This window comes from Sitophilus oryzae, unplaced genomic scaffold (genome assembly GCF_002938485.1).
Source record: "Sitophilus oryzae breed Bouriz unplaced genomic scaffold, Soryzae_2.0 scaffold_179_pilon_pilon, whole genome shotgun sequence".
NCBI classification, from domain to species: Eukaryota; Metazoa; Arthropoda; class Insecta; order Coleoptera; family Curculionidae; genus Sitophilus; species Sitophilus oryzae.
Genome location: NW_022146501.1, coordinates 2,867,867 through 2,893,634, shown reverse-complemented (window position 1 = coordinate 2,893,634; position 25,768 = coordinate 2,867,867). Strand labels below are relative to the sequence as shown.

The 25,768-nt window shown below is 31.0% G+C and overlaps 2 protein-coding genes across 5 annotated transcripts in view; one reads left to right on the top strand and one right to left on the bottom strand.

The window, feature by feature from the left end:
• Positions 1–1,644, top strand: part of LOC115882687 (J domain-containing protein-like) — a 40,154-nt gene extending 38,510 nt beyond the window's left edge. For both annotated transcript variants that reach the window (XM_030900890.1, XM_030900889.1), the window contains exon 5: positions 1,282–1,644. In XM_030900890.1, the coding sequence (XP_030756750.1) occupies positions 1,282–1,461 (180 nt within the window). In that variant the 3' untranslated portion in view covers positions 1,462–1,644. The remainder of the gene's footprint in view (positions 1–1,281) is intronic.
• Positions 1,645–3,265: 1,621 nt separating this feature from the next.
• LOC115882756 (prolyl 4-hydroxylase subunit alpha-1) lies at positions 3,266–25,071 on the bottom strand. Of its 3 annotated transcripts, none has more exons than XM_030900993.1 (11): positions 24,770–25,071; positions 10,083–10,277; positions 8,692–8,843; positions 8,503–8,634; positions 6,904–7,107; positions 6,225–6,412; positions 5,502–5,744; positions 4,538–4,762; positions 4,233–4,298; positions 3,991–4,156; positions 3,266–3,632 (listed from the first exon to the last, which is right to left on the bottom strand). In XM_030900993.1, exons 2-11 carry the CDS (start codon positions 10,256–10,258, stop codon positions 3,547–3,549), a joined length of 1,638 nt encoding a protein of 545 aa, XP_030756853.1. In that variant the 5' UTR covers positions 10,259–10,277; positions 24,770–25,071; the 3' UTR covers positions 3,266–3,546. The 3 variants fall into 3 exon arrangements, with proteins under 3 accessions (XP_030756853.1, XP_030756852.1, XP_030756854.1); XM_030900992.1 differs by having other exon boundaries at positions 24,870–25,069; XM_030900994.1 differs by having other exon boundaries at positions 6,240–6,412; positions 24,870–25,067.
• Between the last annotated feature and the right edge of the window lie 697 nt (positions 25,072–25,768).

Below are 25,768 nucleotides of genomic sequence, written 5' to 3'. Positions count from 1 at the left end.
GAGTTCAGTCAATGCATTCAGTATAGTAAGCTGTACCTAACAAAGAGTCAAGAGTAAGCTGTATTAAGTTGTTAAGCAAGACACTCTTGGTCTTGCAGTCTAATAAAGTAGTGTTGGTCTTGGTCTTGCAGGGTCCAGTCTTGGTTTTCAGTATGCACTATTAAAAATGTGCAAGATTCTTGCAAGCCTTACATTTTTTTTATACGGGTGCGTCCCGAAAATGCACACCCCTATAACTTTTCACACCCCTATAACTTTTTTTCAGATAAAAAAACGAGATTTGGAATGTCAGTCCATAAATTAGGATTCAATGACGTATTCAATTGTTTTCAATGACTTCCTGTTTCACCGGAAATGACTACAACTTTTTATTTTGAAATGTCACTCTCTGTATTTTTTTTCTCTATTCGATAGAAAATGACACTCTGAATAGAATGACATATCATGTGGCATGACATATGTCAACTTTTGACATTTTCGCATATGGTTTATTTGAAATTGTAACATGCGGTTCATAACAATAACTTAACCTGAAATACCAAGTGTGTGGTACCAAATTATTGGTAAAAAAATGGTTTTCCAAATATGCTAATGAGCCACCCTCGTTTCATTTGAAAAAATTGAGATATGATCGGCCAGGACAAGACACTAAAAACATTAGACGATCAAATCTATTTTTCCAAGGCTTCTTGATATGTCATTCAGTTCAGAGTGTCATTTTCTATCAAATAAAGTAAAAAATACAGAGGGTGCCATTTAAAAGTTTTGTAGTCATTTCCGGTGAAACAGGAAGTGACCGAAATTAAATACGTCAATCAATTTTAATTTATGCCATATACAAACATACCAAACCTCGTTTTTTTATCTGAAAAAATAAAAATTTATAAGGGTGAATCGCTTTTGAGACGCACCCGGTATATTTTTACTAGAGGCACTTTCTGCGCAGAAAATCTGTAAATAAATAGTATTTTAATTAATTTGATGAAAATGGAACTTTAAAGAAACAAACACTACATTCCTAACAAAAAAAAATATTTTAAAAATATATTATATCGAATCGGCATAACTTTGTTTAAACTTTTATGCAATAAAATGGTCGGTCTTGGTCTTTCAGATCTAACGCTAGTCCAGACCAAGATCGCAAGATCAAGACCAGTCACGCTCAACATGAGTAATACCAGTTAAATTTGATTTAAAAGTAACTTAGTAACTTATTTTTCGAGGCCACAACTATATCTATATATTATTTAACTGAATTACGCAATATACTTTGTATCGCAGGCCGCGCTATGGTCACCATCCAAAACCAAGAAGTCCGATGTCCACTCGGGAGGCTCTGGACCTTCCAGTCTCACAGTTGGGGGATCTCCGGGTTCCTACAGGAGAGCTTCCGAAGGTGGGGCGAATTTGTTCCTGAAGACGCGCAAGAACAAGCCAGAAGAAAAATCTCACCAAATATAAACTATAGATATAAAACATATATCCAGTGTGGAGGAGAATATTAGAGACACGTGAAAAAAAAAATATGTGTCCAATATTCTCGTAAACACTATATTTATTTTTCTCAAAATTTTGTTTACATAAGGGTACGTCCATACTGCACCGGCTTCCCGCTTTATCGCGGCAAACTAGCGGTGAAAAATAGAGCAACAACTGTATGCGCGTGGCCATAGTACGCCAGTCAGCCAGCTTTCTGTTGTTGTTCTTTACTCCTACGTGGAGCATAGGGCTTCAAAAAACGCTCTCCAGCGGGTTCGGTTGTTGGCAATTGATTTAATATCTCGCCATGATCGGTTTACTGCTTCGATCTCCTTTTTAATTGTCCTTTGTCATGTGTGTCTTGGACGACCGGTTCTTCTACTGCCTTGTGGATTCCACTCAATAGCTCTGCCAGCGATGTTGTTGCCGATTCGCCTTAAAGTGTGACCAATCCACCTCCATTTTCTAAGTTTGATCTCGTTATACACCTGCCTCTGGTTGGTCAAGCTCCACAAATCCTCGTTTCTGATAGTATTTGACCAGAATACTCCCACAATTTTTCCAGGTTTATTAAAACCTGGAGCTTGTTAATTATTAATGGCGATGTAATTTTTCAGGTCTCTACAGCAATACTGACTTGACATTCGAATTGAAAATCCTAAGCTTAGTAAGTTGAGAGTACTGCCTAGATCTCCAAATATTGTTGAGCGTTCCAAATGTTATTCTGGCCTTGTTTATTCTATTTATGATATCTTGCTCTGTGCCTCCGTTGGTTGAGATTATAGTGCCTAAGTAAGTAAAATTATTTACTTCCTCTGTAGGTGTTGTTCCAATGATAAAGGGAGCGACGTTGTTGGTACAAGCTCTCATCGATTTAGTTTTTTTAATGTTGATGTTAAGACCTGCAATTCGAGCTTCCTTTACCAAGTCAAGTAGTTTTGATGACATATCCGCGTGACCATGAGAAAGGAGACAGATGCCATCTGCGTAACTGAGATCTTCTAACTTGCTAAAGGGAGTCCGCCATATTCTACGATGATTCCTGGAAAGTGTTCTCCTTAGAATATCATCTATAGTCTGCCAGCTTTAACCGACTTAAGGTTGATTCTCACTATACCTTCCGTATCTAACTAACGGTTTCGAATTTTGTTGGAAATATACTTCAACGTTTTTTTTTCTCCATGCGGAACAAAGCGATAAGCCCACCGGAAAGCGGGAAACCGGTGCACTATGGACGTACACTAACACTCTGTCGGCGTTTGATGTATCTTTCGCTTAAAAATATGAAAAAAATATACTCAGTATCGCCTCTCTTTATCGGAATAATACAATATCCATTTGATGTAGCCAGATTCAAGTAATTTATTTCAATAAAGAATTTAAATGTTTAAAATTAGATTATTATTTATAGCACTTCCACTTATTGAGTGTAAATACAGGTACATAGATGTGAAATCGAATTCTGATCAATTTTTCTCTTTGACACTTTCCGATATTTTGTCATCTAACCCAGCTTTTTACATAAATTTAAATCACCGCCTGCTTGCGATGACGTCATACGTAAAAGGTAAGGCCTATTTTTCTAGATTGTAATGGTTATACGCTGATTATGTAAATTTTGGTAGTTTCAAGCTTAAACACTCAAGTTTATAAATTTTGTTTAAAAATAAGTGTTTTAAACATTACCTATTTTAAAAATTTGTTTAAAGCTGTTTAAAACTATGTACTATAATATGAATTTAAAAATTTTAGTTGAAGAGAATAAAATACTCCAATATGAATAATATATTTATTAAATAATTTATATAAAATATGTACAAAATCTGTGGTTAAAGCTAAAATCCCTAGAAAATAAGCAGATCTTATTAAATCACAAACGAAAAATTAAATTTGGTACAAATTGTCAGGAAACAGTATAAAAAATGCTGTTTTATCAATATTTTTTTACCATCTTTACAATCCTTTCATATATAAATTGTAGACAAAAACAAAAAGCTAGAATTTTTATACATTCTAATAGAACTATCAATTAAAACGAATTTGAGTGTTCAGTCCATCATAATTATTTTAGGCTATCAAATCCTCAGGTGGTGGATCTTTGGTACAAGGTCTGAGAAATTCTTGACCCCTTTCGTGTATCCATTTGTTTGAAACTGTAGGAAAATAAATTTAAATGTAATAATTTAATTTAAACTATGGTTCATATCAAATAAACTTTTAGTTACGTCATCGAGGGCGCGATTTTTAAATTAATTGTTGCTAACCATGGACATATTCGAAGCGTTGTTTCCTAAAATATTTTGATTAAAAGAAAATATGTAAAAGTCGGCAACGCTGTCGGCTTAATCACGTGACTAAAAGTTTATTTGGTATGATCTATATATTCATGTGTTTGTGGATAAAACGTTGTTTTGGCTGCATTCTATTCACTTAAGAAAATGAAAACATTCTAAATATTCTTGCTGGAATAATATGCTTATACATATAATAAAAAACTATTATTAGACGTACCCCACTTTGAACCAGCCAAAACAGGACAGGCAGCGTGCCTGGTTCTTTTGTCACCGTCTCCACTAGGGAACAAGTTAAACCAGAAGGCAGCAGTACCCTTTTTGGGCCAAAGAGAAGTCCTCAACATGGGGAAGACAGTGGCTCCGCCTTGCGGTACGTCACTCATCTAGCAAATTAGAGAGTGGAGAAATAACCAGATGTTTTAAAGATAAGTTTAAATGTTTATCAAAATTTATACTTACGTAAAATAACACAGTTGCTATTCTGTTTCCTGTTCCAAGATTTTTAAAGGCATTCGTTTCTTCTTTCTGAAAAAAAAACGATTAAAAGATAAATATAATAGACTAGTAGTTCCTAAATATTCTAATCAATATAATATTATTCTCACTAATACTTTGTTTTACATGAATAACTCGGATATTTCTGGGGTATTTTAAAAATGGAAAATAAAAAATATATTTCTGTTATTTTCATTTTTTTTTAAGAACCACCCAGTACAAACAAAAATTGTACTTCTATGTTACTACTTACTACCCATTCTACTTACCCTGGCAAAATCAAAATGAGGTTCGTAATGTCCACCAATGCCATAGTTCACCACTTGAAGTTCCTCGGCAGTTGTCATTGTCAGACCCGTCATATCACTAACCCTTTGACTAATGACAGCTACCCGTTCATCTTCATCTTCCTTCAACCAAGCGGATTTGCTGATTCTGTACTGAGCCACTTCGAGTTCTCCAGTTTGAGAGTTTTGTACTGTTGCCCTTCTGAACTAGAAATCAATTAAATACTCATTTTTATTTGACAAACTTTATAGCTTTACAAGAAATGAGAGTAAATAATGTATCGACAAAAAGTAAATAGAATATATTTATATAGTTCACATCAAATAAACTTTTAGTCACCGGCACAGCGTTGCCCACTTTTACATATTTTCTTTTATTCAAAATATTTTAGGAAACAAAAATAAATTAATTATAAATATATAAACAGTTGTTATTATTTACATCAACAAAATTTATCTCCTTAACAGCACTTAAGGGACATAAAGGGCCATTACTACCGCTTTCCCGTTCAAAATATTTTAATAAAGTTGCAATGAGTTTTTTGAAACGGCTATTAAGCTATCTTGTACACTTCGCACTGAAAGAGGTTGCAAAAAGAACAATGTTTGACTGCAAGGTCTGCTAGTAAACATTTTTAAGCTTAAAGTATCACAACAATATTTATTTAAACCAAAAACTCGTAATACAAAACTAAAGTATCAAAACGAATGAAATTGTCAGGAAATAACAATTTAATAGATGTGGCAACTTGACATTTTTTACAGCAGAGTTACCACCTGAATTCCCAGAGGGAAATTTAAATTCCAGTTGGTTGGCAACAATGAATATAAAAATCGCGCCCGTGATTACGTAACTAAAAGTTTAATTGGTATCAACTGTATATAATATTGTCTTTAGTAGTAATTTCACGAGTTTTAACTTAGTAACATTTATTTTAAAACTTACCCTAGGCTGGGCTAGTTTCTTTACAGTTTCGATCTCATCATCAGACATAACGTCATAGAAAATATATAGATCTGGATCCAAATAGGCTTCTTCGACTTTGAAGGGGGCTATTTTAAGGAAGGGATTGTTGTTACCAAAGAAGTATCGACATTTTAACTTTGATCGATCATGTAACGACATCGTGACCTCCCCTCTACAAAGCGCTTCGTAGAGTTCTTTGCTGAATGGGTCATCATAAGGAGACTAAAAAAAATATATAATATATAGTTTTAAAAATTAACTTGCCACATTTTTCGCAAAACAAACACAACAAGTAACAAGAAAGGATCTTTTAAACTAGCCCTAGTTTGTTAAATTCCGATTACCTATACCCAGTCAGTCTTGAATAAAAACATACCTAACCTTCCCCCATTACTTTGTTTTAGCAGATAGGGCAAAATAGTTTAACAAAAAAAAATCCGAAATTTAGAGAAGAGTATGACGCAATTATTTATAGTAACTCTAAGAAAAAATTTTGTAAAAATTCAATTTTCTTATTTTGCCATGGCATTTTACGAACTTCAAAATAATTTCCAGCAATTTCTTATTGCCTCTTTAGTTTTAAATATTCCGCAAACTCTACAGTTAATACTGTCTGAGATACAGACGAGAGTTATTCACTCGGTGCATGAAAAAAATTAAACTAGGCTTGATTTTGGTTTGTATATAAAAGAGGAAAATTACTTTTCCAAATTTTACCCCGATAGATGTGCTGTCTTCGGAACCGTCATCTCCTTTTTTCCTGCCTATGTTATTCTGTTCCAGTTCTTTCAACTCTCCCTCGTAATAGATTTTGTTTCCGAGCGCCCTCTGGTGAGTGGGAAGTATATCCAATAATTTATTTGTCAAGTCCAATGCCAGAGCAACATTACCTAAAATAAAATAAAAAATCTGTTATTTTGTGTACCTTCCCCGCCGGGAGCAGAACTAGGTTTGAGTTGTTTGGCAAAACTATGCCAGACTATCAGACCTTCGAGAATGTAACCACCTATATTAAAAGGTTAGGTTCTTGAAGGTGAATTTTAAAGGTTTTAAAATAAGCAGCCTATGGTAGTCATGGGACAAACTAAAAGTCGTGATCATATCACGGTTTTAAATCACTGATATTAGAAAATCACGGTATCAGGATATAAAAATCACAGTATCGCTTATCACTAAACTAAAATGTAAAAAATCTGTACTGATATGCTCTGTCTAACGATATTCGGGAAATATTTTGACAGAAAACATTCATTTTAACTTAAATTAAATGACAAAAAACAACTGTTCTGCCAATGACATATGTCTCCTCATTGATTAGACCTTTGATTAGACTTTAGATACAACAGAATTGCAGAAATTTTTTAGCTATAGTATAACCTACCTTGTTTATAAGTTGAAAAAGCCAGGTATTCCAGAATGTCGCTGTGGTCAATTGTTTCATTTATTTCTCTTTTAGATCTCGCTTCGGCTTCCTCCATCCATAGCTGAGTGTGGTAGTAATCTCCATTATTATAGGACTGACGGCCCAGTTCAAAACAGTCGGCTGCAGTCAGCTCAGAACTATATTTCACACCATTTAGTTCACCTGAAAAATTAAACTATATAATCAACATCTCATATTCTATAAGAAGTAAATACCTAAGAATAACTAAAAATCTCTTCACTAGATTTCCCCTCCTTAGCTCTTTTTAACGTATTTTTAATCAAAAATCTATGAACTACAGGAGTAATCTTACTTCTTTTATCAAAAAGGAATCTCATATTATTTATATATTATCATCTTATCTTACTTTGAATCTCTTTGAATAGCAAGAGCAGACAAGAGCAGATACGACTTCGACAGACAACAAACTAAACACTCTAAACTTGTTTCATTTCAGGATTAGTATTATCACCAGATTATAAACTTTGTTTTTTCTTTATAGTTTTTCGTGGTTCCAATTTTCGGAATCGGGCACTAGTTAGGATAGCAGTTTGCGCACATAGCACGCCCACTTATGGCCTCTAAAATTGTGCACAGCGCCTGACCGGCACAGTTATTAGAGATATATCGGAAAACCGAATAGCGTCATGCAGTATTTACGCGTACCTTATCATGGTTACGATATGCGCGAGTCAATTTTTAACGCAACACTCGCTAATAACGTTACCGCCTGACGTAATATGCGAATCAATTACATCAAGCGCCATTTCTAAATAACGTTCAAAAATTGCTTAAATGGGCATGTGCGGGTACATTTGACAACCGGGGCCGGCCGGCGAGCGGCGAGATCTTTTATTTTAGGTTATGTTTGAATTGTTTTGAATTATTACTTTAGTTTTATTAGGTAATTTGATATTTAAGTAGCTGGGATAAGTTTTAATTAAATAAATATGGCCCAAATTATGGATTCCACCTCTTCCATTATTAAAGAACCTATAAAGAGGTTTAGGTTTACAGCAGATGACGACTTAGCCCTTCTAAGAGAATTTGTTGCTTGTTGCCCTAAACCCACTGTCAGACGTTGAACAATGAAGCACTGGCAATAAGCACTTTAGCCCTTTAGTTTTAAAATACCTATATAGTAAACAAAACAATTTCAAAATTTTAAATTCAAAGTTAGGTTAAGTTTAAATAGCGGACGCGACGAGAACAGAATTCTTTCCGATCCGATAACTATAAATGAAGAGAGTTAATACCACCTCACGTAAAGGAAATAACACCCTTATATTAACGTCCATGCACGCTATTCGGTTTAGCGATATCTCTCTATTACGCTGTTTATTGTTATTTTACGCGAGTTTATTTTTGCGCACAGGAAATTTTACTCGTTTGCACATCGTCATAAAAAACAATTTTCGTACCACGAATTAGGGATAAGATTTTTATCTGGTGGTATTATTTAGTACGAACCACATTGGGGGGTTTATCAAGATTCTATATTTGATTTAACAACTTTAATAATATTGACATATATATGACATTTTTAAGATCGCATACCTCTAGCTAAAGAAGAAGTGTCCAAATGGTACGTATCCTGAAGCCGAGTTAGAGCTACAGCTGCTCCATTTAAGTCTTCGTCAGTTGGGAACTTCATGTGTTCCTTGAAATAGGAAATATTTTGCAAAGCATCTGAAATAACGTATTATTTAACCTAATCTTGGTGTTTTTCTATATATTTTTGTTTACCTGTATTGATGTTTGTGCCTATTAAGGTCTCTACATGACTCCAGTCAGTGGTGAGTCTCTTTACCAAAGTGTAGGCGTTAATAGGATTTGCTAGATAAAGTTGGGGATCTTCTGAGGCTCTGTTGTGTTGCTTATTGTAAATAGCAATGTACCTGTAAAAATAATAACTTTTATTGTAATCATTCGTAATAATACCATACGAGCGTCACGGACGGCTGGGGAATGAAAATCGATGATAATTTTGGCGAGGTCAACCTCTAGACGTCATTATTTGACCAGTACTTGGTGTAGTTTAAAATTTGAGAAAACATATTTTTTTGGAAAGAGATTTGTGTATCTAGAAATTTTAATTATGACAAGTTTTACGTCAATTTTTAATAAATTACGTCTACAGATTGACCTAGCCAAAATTATCACCGATTTTCATTCCTTAGCCGTCTTTAACGCCGTTTTTTTTTCGATCGTACGGTACTTCTTAAATGAGGCAGTAACGTTAAAATGAAGTAGGTGTAATTAAGATTAAATCCTATCAACGGAATCACCATGCATTTTAAACTTACATTTAATTTAAACAATACTGCATATTCGAAAGAAAAATGGCGTCACGGTAGCTTTCGTAATGACCATCGATGATAATTTCTGTCCGGTCGAACCCTATATATCCTTTATAGAAAAGTAACTTAGGTATTTGTCTAAAATTATTATTTTACACAGAAAAAGGTAAAAAAAGTATTCAGAAATAAATCTAGACTCAAGGAAAAAATTTTATTTATTGGATTTGTCAGTGAATTTTTAGTGAATTACGTATATAGGAGTTATCCTGGCGGAAATTATCATCGGTTGTCGTGCTAATGGTTACTGTGACACCATTTTTCGATTGTTATAGGTATTTATGAATCAGATTTATATCACGTCTTAACAACTAAAGTAACATTCACTGTTTGTAAGAAATGTGATAAAGTCATGATCATGATAAATGTAAAAAATCACTTTCATATGGGCGAAGATCTGTACCTATGTAATTAAAAAGTAATGTAGTATGGTGAAAGTTCTTTCCTTGGTCCTAATACAATCTAATGTAATGGATTCTTCAGAAATGTTAAGAAGAATATAGTATTCATAAAAGAATCCTTCAATATTAACCACCCTTTCCGTATATAATAATAATATATTTTGTACTTCTTTAACATTTTAAAATAGCAAAAAATATGACGTTAATTAAAATTCAATCAATAACAATCAAAGAATGAAAACGAAAATATATTATATTATATTATATAAACAATGCTTTTTTCTCAAAATGTCAATAATAAAAAAGATTTTCCTCTTATAAAGACAATCCGGGGACATCCTGCAGAACTATTATTTTTTTAATCAAAGTAAAATATTACCTCTTGAGCAAGTCGATCTTTTGTTCCTCCGCTTTAACATAGTTCTCTAACGTATAAATGAGTGCTGCTTCAGTGTCAAGAAGACCCTCCATGTCAACTATGGCGGTGAACACTTCTGTTCGTGATTGAGATATTAGGAACGTGCATATCACAAATAAAATAAGGTATTTGCTCATCTTGGACAGGAATCTTAGTCTGAAATGGAATAAAAACCAGTTATTTCGTGACGGTAACATCAATCATACCATTTAAACAAATCGAGGTCTAATTGTTATTAGTACAAGTAATCCAAAAGCAAAATAAAACAAACGTGTTATTACAAATAGTCGATGGTATTATTTGATCTAACAATTTTGTTAAGTTTGCAAATGTAAGCATTAAAATAAATGAAGTTTGGTTTGGGTGGCCTAATTTTTTATATATAAATATAAACTAACAAGAAGAAGATAAAAAATTAGAAGTTGCTGGGGCCTTTAATTTTAGATACAGAGTGAACCAGAACCAGTGTTGGTAATTTTGTTGCAAACTGTTTTTATTTCAGCATATCCAATAACAAAAAGCATGCCGCATAACCATTGCCTGGAAACTTATATGGTGAAATTTTGATAAAATAATTTAGTACACACTAAAAACACGGTATGTCGCTAGTGGCAGGAAAAATAATTTTTAGAGGTTACTAGTTTATTTGGTTGCCTGGGATATGCATATACAGGGTGTTTCCCAATTAATCTAAAAAATATAAAATCGTTAGAAAACGAATTAAGGCGGGCTCTTAATAAGTATATTTATTTTTTTCTCGACAACCGTTTGATGAACAAGAAAAACTCAAAAGATCAATTTTGTTGAAAAAGGATGGCCAGTCAAGAAAAAAATATATTTTCTTTAAAAAAGCAGTGGTGTACCATTTATGTTAAACAAAAAAAAACGATTTTTTTAATTTTTAACACCCTGTAGATCAGAAAGGAAGTACTTTAGACTCAATGGTTATATAAAAATTGTTTTAAGAACACATGAGGAGTCACACTATAATTTTTTTAGACTAATTCGAAAACACTCTGTATATTGTCAACTTGACAATGACTGCTGATAAATCAAAAAATAACTTTTCAGTGAAAAAAGTCAGATTTTCGCAGGAAAAATTTTGATTTTTATTGAATTTGGGCCTGCGTTTGCAAATACTGGTTTGTTTTTTAATTTTCTATCTATCTAAATTTTAAATATCATAGTCAGAAATAGTTTTATTATTTATTAACTGTAAAAATGGTGTTTTCTTGTTGTGTTGCATCCATCAGCAAAGAAACTAACAAAACTGCATAAATGTACGTGTTTCCAAAAGACGATAATGTATGTATCTTAGATAAAAGAAAAATATATGGTATGTATTCGTTGTTTGATTTTTTTTCGTTCGCTTTAAAATCTATAAATCTCGGTCTATTCATTAGACAGCCAGTCGACTTACGATCATTTACATGAAACTCTGTAAAATAAATAAAAAAATAAATTGTAAAATATATATATATATATATATATATATATATATATATATATATATATATATATATATATATATATATATATATATATATATATATATATATATATATATATATATATATATATATATATATATATATATTCTTATGTTTTATTAAAGTTACTCTGATATACTAATATATCAGTGTAACTTTAAAAATAAATCCTTTGAATTCAAATATAAACATAAAAAACATTTACAGCAGAAAAGGCGAAGGCGCTGGGTTAAAGTAGTCTCCACTAAAAACACGGAAAAGCGCTTTGACCCAAAATTTTACTATTAAGTTTCATATCTATCTTAATAGTAGATTATTTTCTTTTATCTATGCGCGTAACATTATGTGACAACTGTCATTTTGGCAAATTACAACTTTAGAACCTCGCAATTAGTGGAATAAATTAGTGGTTTCAATTAGCGTAGAAGTTCGTTCCTTTAATTTGAATGTAAGCATTCAGAACGTCAAAATTAGCGGTGGACATTTTCAATTAGTAGAAAAACTTATCAAACTTTTAACTTTTTCATTAATTATACTTCAAAATTTGCGAGAAATGTCATTTTGGCCTTTGATAATCTTCCATCAAGACAAATGGTGGTTAGAAATTAAAAGTTGATTGTTTTATAAGCTAAATATTAGGTTTTCTCTATGGATACAACTGACTAACGCAAGCTGTTGCTAGGGTATTCTATTAGTTTTAATTGTGTTTTTTAAACATCGTGAATGATCGTAAACTAAAAACTATAAAGTGTAATTGAAACCACTAATTAATTCCACTAATTGCGAGATTCTGAATGAAGCTTAATTTTAAATATTAATGCTATGGCGTTCCAGTTGTACCAAATTGTTTCTTTTTAAAATAAAATAAACTAGTTTGAAATTAAAATGACAGATAGATCTATCACTGTCAAGAATTATGTCGTTGAACAGAATATATAGTCTGTAAAACGAATAACTTTGAATTTGACAGTTCCCGCGGGCTTTTATAGTGTTAATTTTATTAGGTTAGCAACTTGCGGCCATGCTGACGCAATGCCGTCTCTAATAGAACAGCCTCGGAGCGAGATTTATGACGTCACGCTAGTTAGATACTACAGATTAATAAATATGCTGTAGAATACATGGAAAACATAATTATTTCTCGTATTTTTGGTTTGTATTTTAAAAATGATATAGTTTACATGAAATATACATAATATACAGTTAATAAATACAATATATATACCTATTTATAGTAATAAATACTTTAGAAGATAAAACTATGAAACATACAAATGCAGCAAATGTTTTACAATATGGCTGAAATCGTACTCTATAGTCAATGTACATAGTTTTTGTGTTAAGAATAATAATTTAAAAAAATATGTGGTCCTCTTTTGACAAGTTTATATTAGTTTATTAATTGCAGTAAACATTATAATATATAAATAAATTGTACATCACTATTAGTAGATATTGAATGTTTTTTGTTAAATTAGATCGATTTTCGAACCCCAAAATTTAAAATATATTTTGCATTTTACCCATTATCTTATGTACCACCTATTCATTATTTGTATATTGTAAAACATTTGCTGCATTTGTGTGGTTCATAGTTTTATTTGCCAAAGTATGTATTACTATAAATATGTATATATTATATTGTATTTATTAACTGTATATTATGTATATTTTAAGTAAACTATATCATTTTAAAAATACAAACCAAAAATACGAGAAATAATTATGTTTCCATGTATTCTCCAACATATTTATTAATCCGTAGTATCTAACTAGCGTGACATCATAAATCTTGCTCCGAGGCTGTTCTATTAGAGACGGCATTGGTCTAATATTTTGAAATGTCAAAAGCTGATGACATTTTACTTTTGCCAATTATGACATTTCGTGTTGATTTTTGCAAAAAGAGGAAGAACTGTCACTTGTTTTATTATTTTCCTTTTCTATTTCACGAAAGTAAAAAGAGTTACCTATCTGATTCATTCAGGCACTCAATTTAAAGAATATCAGTAACTTTTTTGATAGAGGGATTTTATATTTGCCCTGTTGGTAAAAAATAACGGTCAAAATTCAAAGTTATTCATTTTATAGACTATACCTTTGTATACACACTGATAAGATAAAATAATTTTTAATACTCCATTATTAAATTCAAATATGTAATATAGGACATATAAAATTTAAACCAAAAATTTGTTATACAACTGGATTTCCTTTTTTTATAACAACCCTAATTATTTTCACTAAACATAGTAATAAAACCTAACACTCCACTGTACTTTACATTTTTTTATGTTGCGCATCCATTATTTACAATACAATTCATTACATAACGCGATGATTGCATTGCTGGTGCCTCGCTAGATGCATCTAATGATCATGATCCGAAGCAATTTTTACATCTAATTGTGTATTTTCTCCCGACTGTGGCATAGAAACCGCCGATGCGATCCTAGGAGATAATGTCAATCGACTTGGCGTAAGATATCGTTTTTAAAAAAGTAGTTTTCTATGGCCGTGTAATGTCATAAATATCAACGGAGATCCTCCTACATGATTGAAATTTACCGTGACAGATAAACTATTGGAGATATTGGGAAATCTTACGAAAATGTAGTGAAATAGTTGTACGCTTATAGGATCCTTATATTATAATGTAATCTATACTAATATACAATAAAATCCTTAAGTGACTGACTCACTGATTATTCACGATTCTGCTCAAACCACTCAATGTAAGAAGCTCAATTTTGGCATACAGGTTGATTTTAGGGTGTAGAGGTTCGATAAGAAGGGATTTTTCGAAATTCCCGTTCCAAGGGGGTGAAACCACCCCTCAAATATTACAATATTTTTTATTTAAAAACGGTCAAGTTTCCGAAAAGACGCTTAAACACGTATATTTTAATTTGTTTTTTTACATATTTTAAGTTACACTGTTCATTAAAATGTTGTATCCTATGTTATAGGGCTTGTTTCTCTCTACAATTTCCTGTCTCACAATGTACCGTTTGTGTCCGGGAAGCGTTCATAGTTTCATAGTTGTCGATTTTCGAAAAAAATCAGTACATGTATATTATTTCGTATATTTTTCATTTTGTCGATTTTATGGAAAGCACTGTTCATTAAAATGTTGTATCCTGTGTTATAGGGCTTGTTTCTCTTTACAATTTCCTGTCTCACAATGTACCGTTTGTGTCCGGGAAGCGTTCATAGTTTCATAGTTGTCGATTTTCGAAAGAAATCAGTACATGTATATTATTTCGTATATTTTTCATTTTATTGATTTTATGGAGAGCACTGTTCATTAAAATATTGTATCCTATGTTATAGGGCTTGTTTCTCTCTATAACTTCCTGTCTCACAATGTACCGTTTGTGTCCGGGAAGCGTTCATAGTTTCATAGTTGTCGATTTTCGAAAGAAACCAGTACATGTATATTATTTCGTACATTTTTCATTTTATTGATTTTATGGAAAGCACTGTTCATTAAAATGTTGTATCCTATGTCATAGGGCTTGTTTCTCTCTACAATTTCCTGTCTCACAATGTACCGTTTGTGTCCGGGAAGAGCTCATGGTTTCATAGTTGTCGATTTTCGAAAAAAATCAGTACATGTATATTATTTCGTATATTTTTCATTTTGTCGATTTTATGGAAAGCACTGTTCATTAAAATGTTGTATCCTGTGCTATAGGGCTTGTTTCTCTCTACAATTTCCTGTCTCACAATGTACCGTTTGTGTCCGGGAAGCGTTCATAGTTTCATAGTTGTCGATTTTCGAAAGAAATCAGTACATGTATATTATTTCGTATATTTTTCATTTTATTGATTTTATGGAAAGCACTGTTCATTAAAATGTTGTATCCTATGTCATAGGGCTTGTTTCTCTCTACAATTTCCTGTCTCACAATGTACCGTTTGTGTCCGGGAAGAGCTCATGGTTTCATAGTTGTCGATTTTCGAAAAAAATCAGTACATGTATATTATTTCGTATATTTTTCATTTTATTGATTTTATGGAGAGCACTGTTCATTAAAATGTTGTATCCTATGTTATAGTGCTTGTTTCTCTCTACCACTTCCTGTCTCACAATGTACCGTTTGTGTCCGGGAAGGCTTCATAGTTTCATAGTTGTCGATTTTCGAAAGAAACCAGTACATGTATATTATTTCGTATATTTTTTATTTTATTGATTTTATGGAAAGCACTGTTTATTAAAATGTTCTATTCTATGTTATAGGGCTTGTTTCTCGTAGTAAGTGTTTGCTACATCCAGGCAAAATCCAGGTATTCTCAGACGAGTCTTGACGATGGTTAAACAAACATATTCTGGGAACACTAACAAGGTTATAATTTTATTTATTGAGTGTCGTCATTTTATGCATATAATTTATACAAATGCACATAATGCAAAAACATCGTTTTTATATTAAATATGGTATTTAAGCAAATATTTCTTTGTCGTTTAGATTTTGCAAAACCGCAATGGCCTTGATATTTTTTATTATTATTGCAAAAAGATCGAAAACAATAAGGCGTATAACGACACGGTTTATGAATTTGATGATCTTTTTTCATTGTTAGCTTCTTTCCTATTGATATCTGATAGTAAGGGAACCCAAAATGCTAAATGGGGATTTACTCGAGCTTCGTGGAGACTTATTGTGAAAATTACAGGTCTTCAAAAATGTAAAAAAAACAGTTACAAAAAATACTTGTGCATTTCAGGTATTAATAGTGCATGAGCAAACCAAACCAAACCTCACGTGTTTCTGATATCTGACGGAGATATCGGCCGGTAAAAAGGGATAGAAAGTGAAAAAAGAAAAATTTTATTCGAGTGTGTTAAATATTCAAAAGAGATAGTGAACACTAAAAAAGCTGCTATTCAACAATTATGACGAGACCCAAACTTCTTGCAGATTTTTTAGAAATAAATATTTTACAGCATCCCACTTCGGCTTGTGGAAATCGGCAGATTATATTATAGTAAGTAAGTAGAGTAAATCGGCAGATTATATTATAGTAGTAAGTAGAGTAAATCTCAAAATACCAGCTTAGGCTCCCCTACTATAATCGGGAAATTATGTAATCCATTGTAAAAAATTAAAATTATCAAAATAGGTTAGTTCCCATTTACACCTTTTCAAAAACCCGCCAAAAATCTATTAACTGTATATACAGGGTGAGTTTCCTACGATGTTCTCTATGGGTATCTCGGAAACTACTGGAGATAGAGAATCGGTTAAATGGGGAAAGAATTGCAGTTTTGGGGGGTCATAAATATGCGCTTTTCAGATTTTTGAATAAGTTCATGGCTTAGTAGATAATTCAAAAAAAATAAATTTCGGCTATTTTAAAAATTGTCCCTAATTCCATTATAAGCTATTTTAGACAAAAAGTTTTCAGATAAAAGTTGTAGATAATCACATTCTTAATGAGATTTCCTCCTCCGTTTTTTTCTAAAACCTGTCATTTTTGACATATGACACAAACATATGTTTTTTTAAATGGAAACCATAGTTGGCCACGACTTCATAAAAAGCGCCATTTTTTAAGCTTTTCAGCGATATAGCTATAATATGTTTTCTTCGAAAAGTTACTGAGTTATAGCCAATTCTTATCATTTTTAAACAATTTCACTTAGTTAGCCATGGAAACAAGTTTAATCGTTTTTGCTCTCATCAATGTGAAGCTGTCATATCCAAATTTTGTAAATTAAAAAAAAAACAAAAATTGTAAATATGAATTTTTCAAATAAAGAAAAGCATGTAGGATTATTGGTTCAACTTCTCTTGACCATATGTACATTTTCGAGAATACGTTGACCGGTGAATGTTACGTTTTTTAGAGAACGGTTTTCAAGACAAGAAAAGTTAAATTTAGTTATAGCCAATTCTTATCTTTCTTGACTAATTATACTTAGATTGTATTAGATCACTTAGATTTCACTTAGATGGTATTCTATTCTGGTATGGTATTCTTATTCTGTTATGATTTATAACTTATAAAAAATCAGAATATATTACTAAACGGTTTTTTTCAATTTAAATTATACAAACTAAAACTTAAAAAATAATATCACTACATACACTTTAAGTTATTTTAGAAAATGTTCAAAAAATCCGTCATTGTTTTGAGTTGCGTCTTTTTAAAACTGAATTATTACCTATTCTCACAGAAAGACCGGTCGACTTAATTAAACTTCTCTCGAACCGCCACTTCTTTCAAGTTCTTTTGTAAACCTTAATGTTAACCATACCGCATAAAAAATCTAAAATGGGTAGGTCAGGTGATCGAGGAGGCCCATGCAATCGGTCCACCTCTTCCTATCCCTGAGTTTGCATAATTATGATATAAATAATTTTTAACATTTCTTTCATTATGAGGGAGGTCATAATGAAAGTCATGTTGGAACCACTCTATTGATGCGCGAGTATCTACACGCTTTTCTTCATTTGAAAAACTCATACTTTACAATTTTTGTTTATTTTAATTTACAAAGTTTGGATGTGACAGCTTCACATTTCTGATAGCAAAGGCGATTGAATGAGAGAGCAACGGCGCCGGCGGTTTCCATGGCTAACTAAGTGAAATTGTTTAAAAAAGATAAGAATTGGCTATAACTAAAAAATGGCGCTTTTTTCGAACTCATGGCCAACTAGGGTTTCCATTTAAAAAAACATATGTTTGTGTCATATGTCAAAAATGACAGGCTTTAGAAAAAAACGGAGGAAACAATCTCATTAAGGATGTGATTATCTACAACATGGGCGCCGGACAGGGGGGGCAAGAGGGGGCATCAGAAAAACGGAAAATTATTTCAACATTGAATTTTTCTTTATTTCGGCCCTATGAAGTAATAATTTCACTATATTTTCATTATATTATTGTTTATCTAAAAGCCACACTTGATTGGGGATAGAAAAGTGTCCAACATTTTACTGAAAAACACTTTTCTTAACAAAATAGCGAAGAAAATTGAGACCAGATGGAAGTTTGACATTTGATATATCCTTCTTTCTCTCTCCTATGTAATAAGAGAGACAAATACATTCTAGACCTAATCTAAAAATTTGAAAATTTACAACGTTGCCATATCTTCTATTTTTCGGGTGATTACGGATTTTAAATAAATTACCTATTATGAGATCGACAATAATTAAATATACACCTATATCCACAAAATTACGCGGAAGAGTTTTGATTGCATTGGTTTTAACTTCTTTGCGGAGGGGGTTAATCTTTTTTTAGTTAATCTAATAATATAACAACAAAAGATTAACACCCTCTGCATGGAAGTTGTAACCAATGCAATCAAAACTCTTTCGTGCAACTTCGTGGGTATAAATAGTCAGATCTTGTTGGTAAAATAGCAGTTATGGGAAGGAGCCGTTTTTCTGGCGACCGCCTTTGGTAATTCCAGAATGAGCGAAAAAAACACGCTAAATTTAGGTTTAGCATTGGCAACGTTGCTTTAAATGCCAGAAACACATAAACTTACTTCGGGTTTCTCTTATTACCGATTCTGAAACGTCCTAGAACTGTGATGCGTATACGCAGAAGGAAATATGAAGACATTACTTTATTTGCGCATGCGCTGCAGAGTTCTTGGACGGTTCAAAATCGGTAATAACAAGAACCCGAACAAAGCTATAATCTAACATTTTCAGATTGTTTACAAATTTATTTTAGCAAATTTTCCTCTATTATGCATAGAATTGGTTAAAAAAGTAACAGAAAATAGCAAAAACATTATTGATTATTGAATACCTAACAAAATATGTGCTAGAAAACCTTAAAAATATGAGAAATTAAGAAAAATTCGATATTGAAATTATTTTCCGTTTTTCTGAAAAACGGTAAGAGACCGCCAAGAAAAAAGATTCGTGACGTTCAGATTCGTAATCTACGACTTCAAAATAGGGTGTATACCAATTTTGGTAAAAATCGGACGATTTCCAGTTTTCCCAATAATTACCAAAAATGTCAATTTTTTATTCATTTTTACCTTGCCCCCCCCTAAATTTCATTCTTCCGGCGCCCATGATCTACAACTTTCATCTAAAAACTTTTTGTCTAAAATAGCTTATAATGGAATTAGGGACAGTTTTTAAAATAGCCGAAATTTGTTTTTTCGAAATATCTAGTAAGCCATGAACTTTTTCAAAAATCTGAAAGGCGCATATTTATGACCCCACAAAACTGCAATTCTTTCCCCATTTAACCGACTCTCTATCTCCAGTAGTTTCCGAGATACCCATAGAGAACATCGTAGGAAACTCACCCTGTATGCAACACAATGCAATCAGTAAATATACACAAACCTAGATGAATTTATATATATTTCATAATATTTAACGTTTCTTAAATACTTATTAAGTTTTCTAGTAATGATTCTTATACAATGTAGTCGAGGTATTGTTTACCATAAGAAAAAAATATAAAAATGTTTGTTTAGAAGCGATTGCTAAAGGTCAGAGTAATCTAAAGCTTGTTAAAAATTAACACATTTCTTATTATTACAAACAATCATGATAATTATTTAAATACTTTATATAATTGTGAAGAAACTCGTCCGGATGGTAATAAATAATAATCGTTTATAATATAAAAAATCTGTCTATTTTTAAAAGCATCCTTGAAAATGCAGTAATATCTTCTGCCAATAAAAGCATCAAGTTTATGATTAGGTATTTGTTAAGAATTTATTGTTATTTGTAGCATAAAATACCTTTTAATATTTATTTTATGTTGTATAGTCTGTGAAACGAATAACTTTGAATTTGACAGTTCCCGCGGGCTTTTCTAGTGTTAATATTATTAGGTTAGCAACTTGCGGCCATGCTGATGCAATGCCGTCTCTAATAGAACAGCCTCGAAGCGAGATTTATGACGTCACGCTAGTTAGATACTACGGATTAATAAATATGTTGTAGAATACATGGAAAATATAATTATTCCTCGTATTTTTGGTTACATTGATTATGGCTGAAATCGTACTCCATAGTCAATGTAGATAGTTTTAGTGTTAAGAATAATAATTTTAAAAAATATGTGGTCATCTTTTGACAAGTTTATATTAATTTATTAATTGCAGTAAACATTATGTGGTGTTAGGTTAGGTTGTGAATATTTTATATGTAATTTTTTGGATTATATTCGACACTATTTTTTTCAAATGACACAACACTGATGAAGGCTATAATGTTAGCCGAAACGTATTTTTTAAACCAAAAAAAATAATGAAAACCCAAATGAAAACTTAATTAGCGTTTTTCCCTAACATAAATCTCAAAAAAATCAAAAATTTTAGAATAATTTTACATATAAAATGACAGCGATCTTTATTTCATAGCCATCGGTGACTTTTTTATGACGGTGCCTTTTTTATGATATTGTATTATTTGCAAATATAATTTTTCGAACATTAATACTTGCAAAATATACATATAAATTTTGTGAATGCAAATAATAATACATCACTATTGATATTGAATGTTTTTTGTTAAATTAGATCGTATATATATTGTATTTATTATCTATATATTATGTATATTTCATGTAAACTATATCATTTTTAAAATATAAACCAAAAATACGAGGAATAATTATGTTTTCCATGTATTCTACAACATATTTATTAATCTGTAGTATCTAACTAGCGTGACGTCATAAATCTCGCTCCGAGGCTGTTCTATTAGAGAAGGCATTGGTCTGATATTTAGAAATGTCGAAAGCTGATGACATTTTACTTTTGATAATTATTACATTTTCTGTTGATTTTTGCAAGAAAAGGAAGAACTGTCACTTGTTTTATTATTTTCCTTTTCTATTTCACAAAAGTAAAAAGAGTTACCTATCTGATTCGTTCAGGCACTCAATTTAAAGAATATCAGTAACTTTTTTGATAGAGGGATTTTATATTTGCAATGTTGGTAAAAAATAACGGTCAAAATTCAAAGTTATTCATTTTATAGACTATAATATATTTATTTTTAGTCATCTGTTATATATAAATTTGTGAGTTTAGTTGTTTTATTTTTAAAGTTTTTTAAAAATAAACGAAAAAATAATGCACACAATAATGCATAAGAGTAGATTTTTAGAGTTAAAATAATGTGTTAATTAATGAAAAAAAAAACCGAATTAATTTAAAAAATATAAAATAATGGTAAAAAATAGGGATTAAATTAATTATAACAAAATTAATGATTAAAAGGTAAAAACATATCTAGATAAGTACTAACCAAAATAAAAGATACAACACTTTTAGTCTAAAATTACACTGATTAAAAAAAACAAAAATTAAAAAAAAATAATTTCTATTAAATATAATAAAAAATAAAATAAATATTCAGAAAATTAATTAATAAAAAAAATTACAAGCAAAAGTAAATATTAAAATAATTTCAATAAAATAAATTTTATGCAAAAAATATATCTAGATAGCTACTAGCTAACAATACATAATAGAAAATAATAGATTACATTTTAATAGAATTTATAAAATAAAACAAAAGAAATATCTGAAACAAATGAAGAAAAAAAAAAAGAATAAACAGGAAAGAATAAAAAAGCAGAAAAAAAATTAATTCTACCTCCATCATTTTTTATTTTTTCTATTTCACTTTTGAGAATATTGTTTAAAATAAAACAAATTAATTATTCCTAAAATTTATACATTTAAATAATAGTTCGCAGTGGGTAATGTGTAGGATTTCACAAACTTATTAAAAGTGTAGGTGAATTATGCATTTTTAATAGAAAAATTCAGACAATTTTAGAAATAAAATAAAGATGTGTTTCCTCTATATTTAGGTGAAATCTTAATCTGCTACTGTTTATAAAGCTCGTTACGCTTTATTGCATCTTGCCGAAAATAAATTTGCTCTTCCTCTAATAAAAGTTTATGACATTGCGTTCAATCAACTCTAACGCCAGTATAAACAAAATTCGGTAATTATATAATTCTTACTTAAACCGTTCTTTATATAATTATTTAATTTTTGTGAAATTTTGTAATTGCCTGATTATTTTAAAAACTACATCAAAATATATACAGGGTGTTTCAAAAGACATGTGCCATCTCTCGTGGGGAGATTTCTCACGTAAAAATAAGATTTATTTTTCTTATCAACATAGGTCCGATTCTGCTTTGTTTCCTAGCTACAGGGTGTTAAAATCTAAGTAATTTTTCTATTTATTATAATTTTCTTCCAAGTATTTTTAATGATTCGAATGAAATTTTGAAGGTAAAAGTTACTATAAATGCGATATATTTTAAAGCTAAAAAAGTGTCGACATATTCACCAGGGAAGTGCGTATGGTTTTTCACTGGAATATTTTTCTAAAAAAAAGCATGTACGCCACTGACTTTTTTCTTTTGTTAGCGAAATAGTGCAAGCAGTTTAATGCCGATTAAAAGCTATCTCTTGATATTTTGTCTGTTTTGGCCTCTTTGATGAGATAAACGCAATTTTATTTATTTGCCTTGATCCAAGTTTAATAGCAACCTTAAAAAAAAAATATCATTAATTTGCGAAAGTTTTAAATAAGTACTCATCAAAAAATATGAAAAAATGTTTCTATAAAGGGGTTATATTTATAAAAGGTTTCTCATGGGTATAGAAATGCATAGATTTAGAGTTGGACAGGATGGACGTTAAAACTTTTTAAAATTAGGTTTTTTGTAATTATCTTAAATACCAATATTTTTTATTTGAAATGGCTGTAGGTTGGACTACTAGTAATAATATTTAATAATAAATTAGGTAAAATATATAATTTATTAATTTTATTTTAATTTTATTAATTGTTTAATAAAACTTCGTTTATTTCATCAAGGAGGCCGAATTCGACAAAATATCAAGAGATAACTTTTAATTGGCATTAAACGGCCTACACAATTTTGATACCAAAAGAAAAAAGTCAGTGGCGCACATGTTTTTTTTAATATTCCAGTGATAACCCATGTGCACGTCCCTGATGAATTTATCGACACTTTTTTTGCATTAAAATATGTAGCACTTATAGTAACGTTTACGCGTTTAAAAATTCCATTCGAATCACTAAAAGCACTTATTAAGACTTTAACGCCCTGTATAGCTATGAAACAAATCAGAATCGGACCTACGTTGATATTAAAAATAAATCTTATTTTTATGTCAGGAATTTCCCCATGAGAGATGGCACATGTTTTCTCAAACACCATGTATAAGTTTGAAAACTCCCAAAAAAAAAGATTCTTTGCTTTTTAATTGATGACGTTATGACAATTTTAAATGCTAAATTTATGAGAAATCTCTTGAAAATTCTATCTAATAAAATACAATTTTAGGGATATAGAGGGTGACTTAAAATAAACAGAAGCACCCGTTAAATAGAATCAACCCTATATCTATGAACGTTATTTAAAATGATTAATTGACTGCAGTGGAAATCTTTTTCAGGAACATTTTATGCCACCCTGTATAAAAATATTATAAATAATGCTTGAAATAATTATTTAAAGAAATAAATTAGTGTATTTATTTTCGTTATGAACTATAAGAAAATTAAATAATTTAATCAATTTAGTTCTGTTATTAGGGTATTACATAAAAATAACAACAATTAAATTCTTGAATCAATCTATCTATAGATCCTTGCGATGCGTTACTCATAAAAAATGGATTCTGGTTCACACTCAATATAGTGGGTTGAGCCAGTCACGTACGCAACTCTTTTATCCGCAATCAAAATTTGTTATTTCCTTAATATTTTTATCACTAAAGGAATTATGTATCACTAGGTCACTAACCAAATTGATCATAAAAACAAACATCAGTTAATGAGAGAACCTATCAAATAATAACATCAAAAACATATCAGTTGAGCCTGTGGTTGAGCTATAAATTTATTTATATTAGAGTTGAATAATTGAAGCACAGCAAAATAATTGTTGGTAATTTAAATAAATTATTTTTGACATGCAAAACATAGTGGTGCAGGACATATCCTAATTATTTCACTGATATAATATGTTATAATCAGAAAAAATTGTTAAAAAAACATTTTTAGAGTTTCCAAGATATAATAGGGTATTATAAAAGACATAGCATCATTTTTTTATAGATTAACATGTGTAAACAAACCAAAATAATGTGTATTTACATTGGGTAGCTCGAAGGACCATACAAATTACACTCATTACCACCCTCTATCGGCTAGCCCTTGCACTAAAAAGCCGATATTCGCCACTTGGATCACTCACCCGAGCCTTAAACTGAAACTGTTCAGGAAAATTCCAGAATATTTGGTTTATTTCACCCACACAAATTGTTTCTGTCTATTCCATTCTAGCACTGTGCACTGGTAAACCGCTTCGCCGGGCAGATCTAATATACACATGTTGTTTCCACCATGTGTCCGCCGTCAGGGATTGCATCCCACGTTGCCAAATCGGAGAGTACATTAAGTTAAGTAAGATCGATACTTAAATTGAATACTGAACGGGGGGAACTCGGCAACGCTGAGAAAATTCAAAAAAGGAGCTTGAATCGATTGGTTTGGTGGTCGCGCCATCTATATTTCGTACGATTGTATAAAGCGGAGTAGAAAACTGTAAATTTTGTTTGGTGATGCATTCATAGATGGCGTAATATACATTGTTTGTTTCTGTTTTCATTGTAGTTTTGTTGAGGGTAACTATTTTTTTATATTCTATTACTAGTTTTATAAAATTGTGGGATACTATTTAATAATTATTTTATGCAAAAATATCAAAAATTAAGAAACAAATAAATTATTATAATTTAATTATCTGAAGAAAAATTACATTTTCTTTTAGGTATATAAAGGTGTTTTTAATGATTGTTTGAATTGTTGTTAATAGATGATGATTATACTACGGTTTTTTGGTTTCCTAGTATAACGGGTGCGTCTTAAAAGTGGGTCACCTCTATAACTTTTATTTTTTCAGATAACAAAACGAGATTTGGTATGTTAGTAGTGTTAGCACATGACTATGGAAGCTGTGTATTTCTCAATTTGTCGGATCACATGCGCCCCTAACGGCGATTTAAATGAAGTTCATTTAGATCTCAAAAAGTGGGCCCATAATTTTTGCGTTCGATTCGCCTCCTCCTTCTAGCCTCCATACACATGACATAA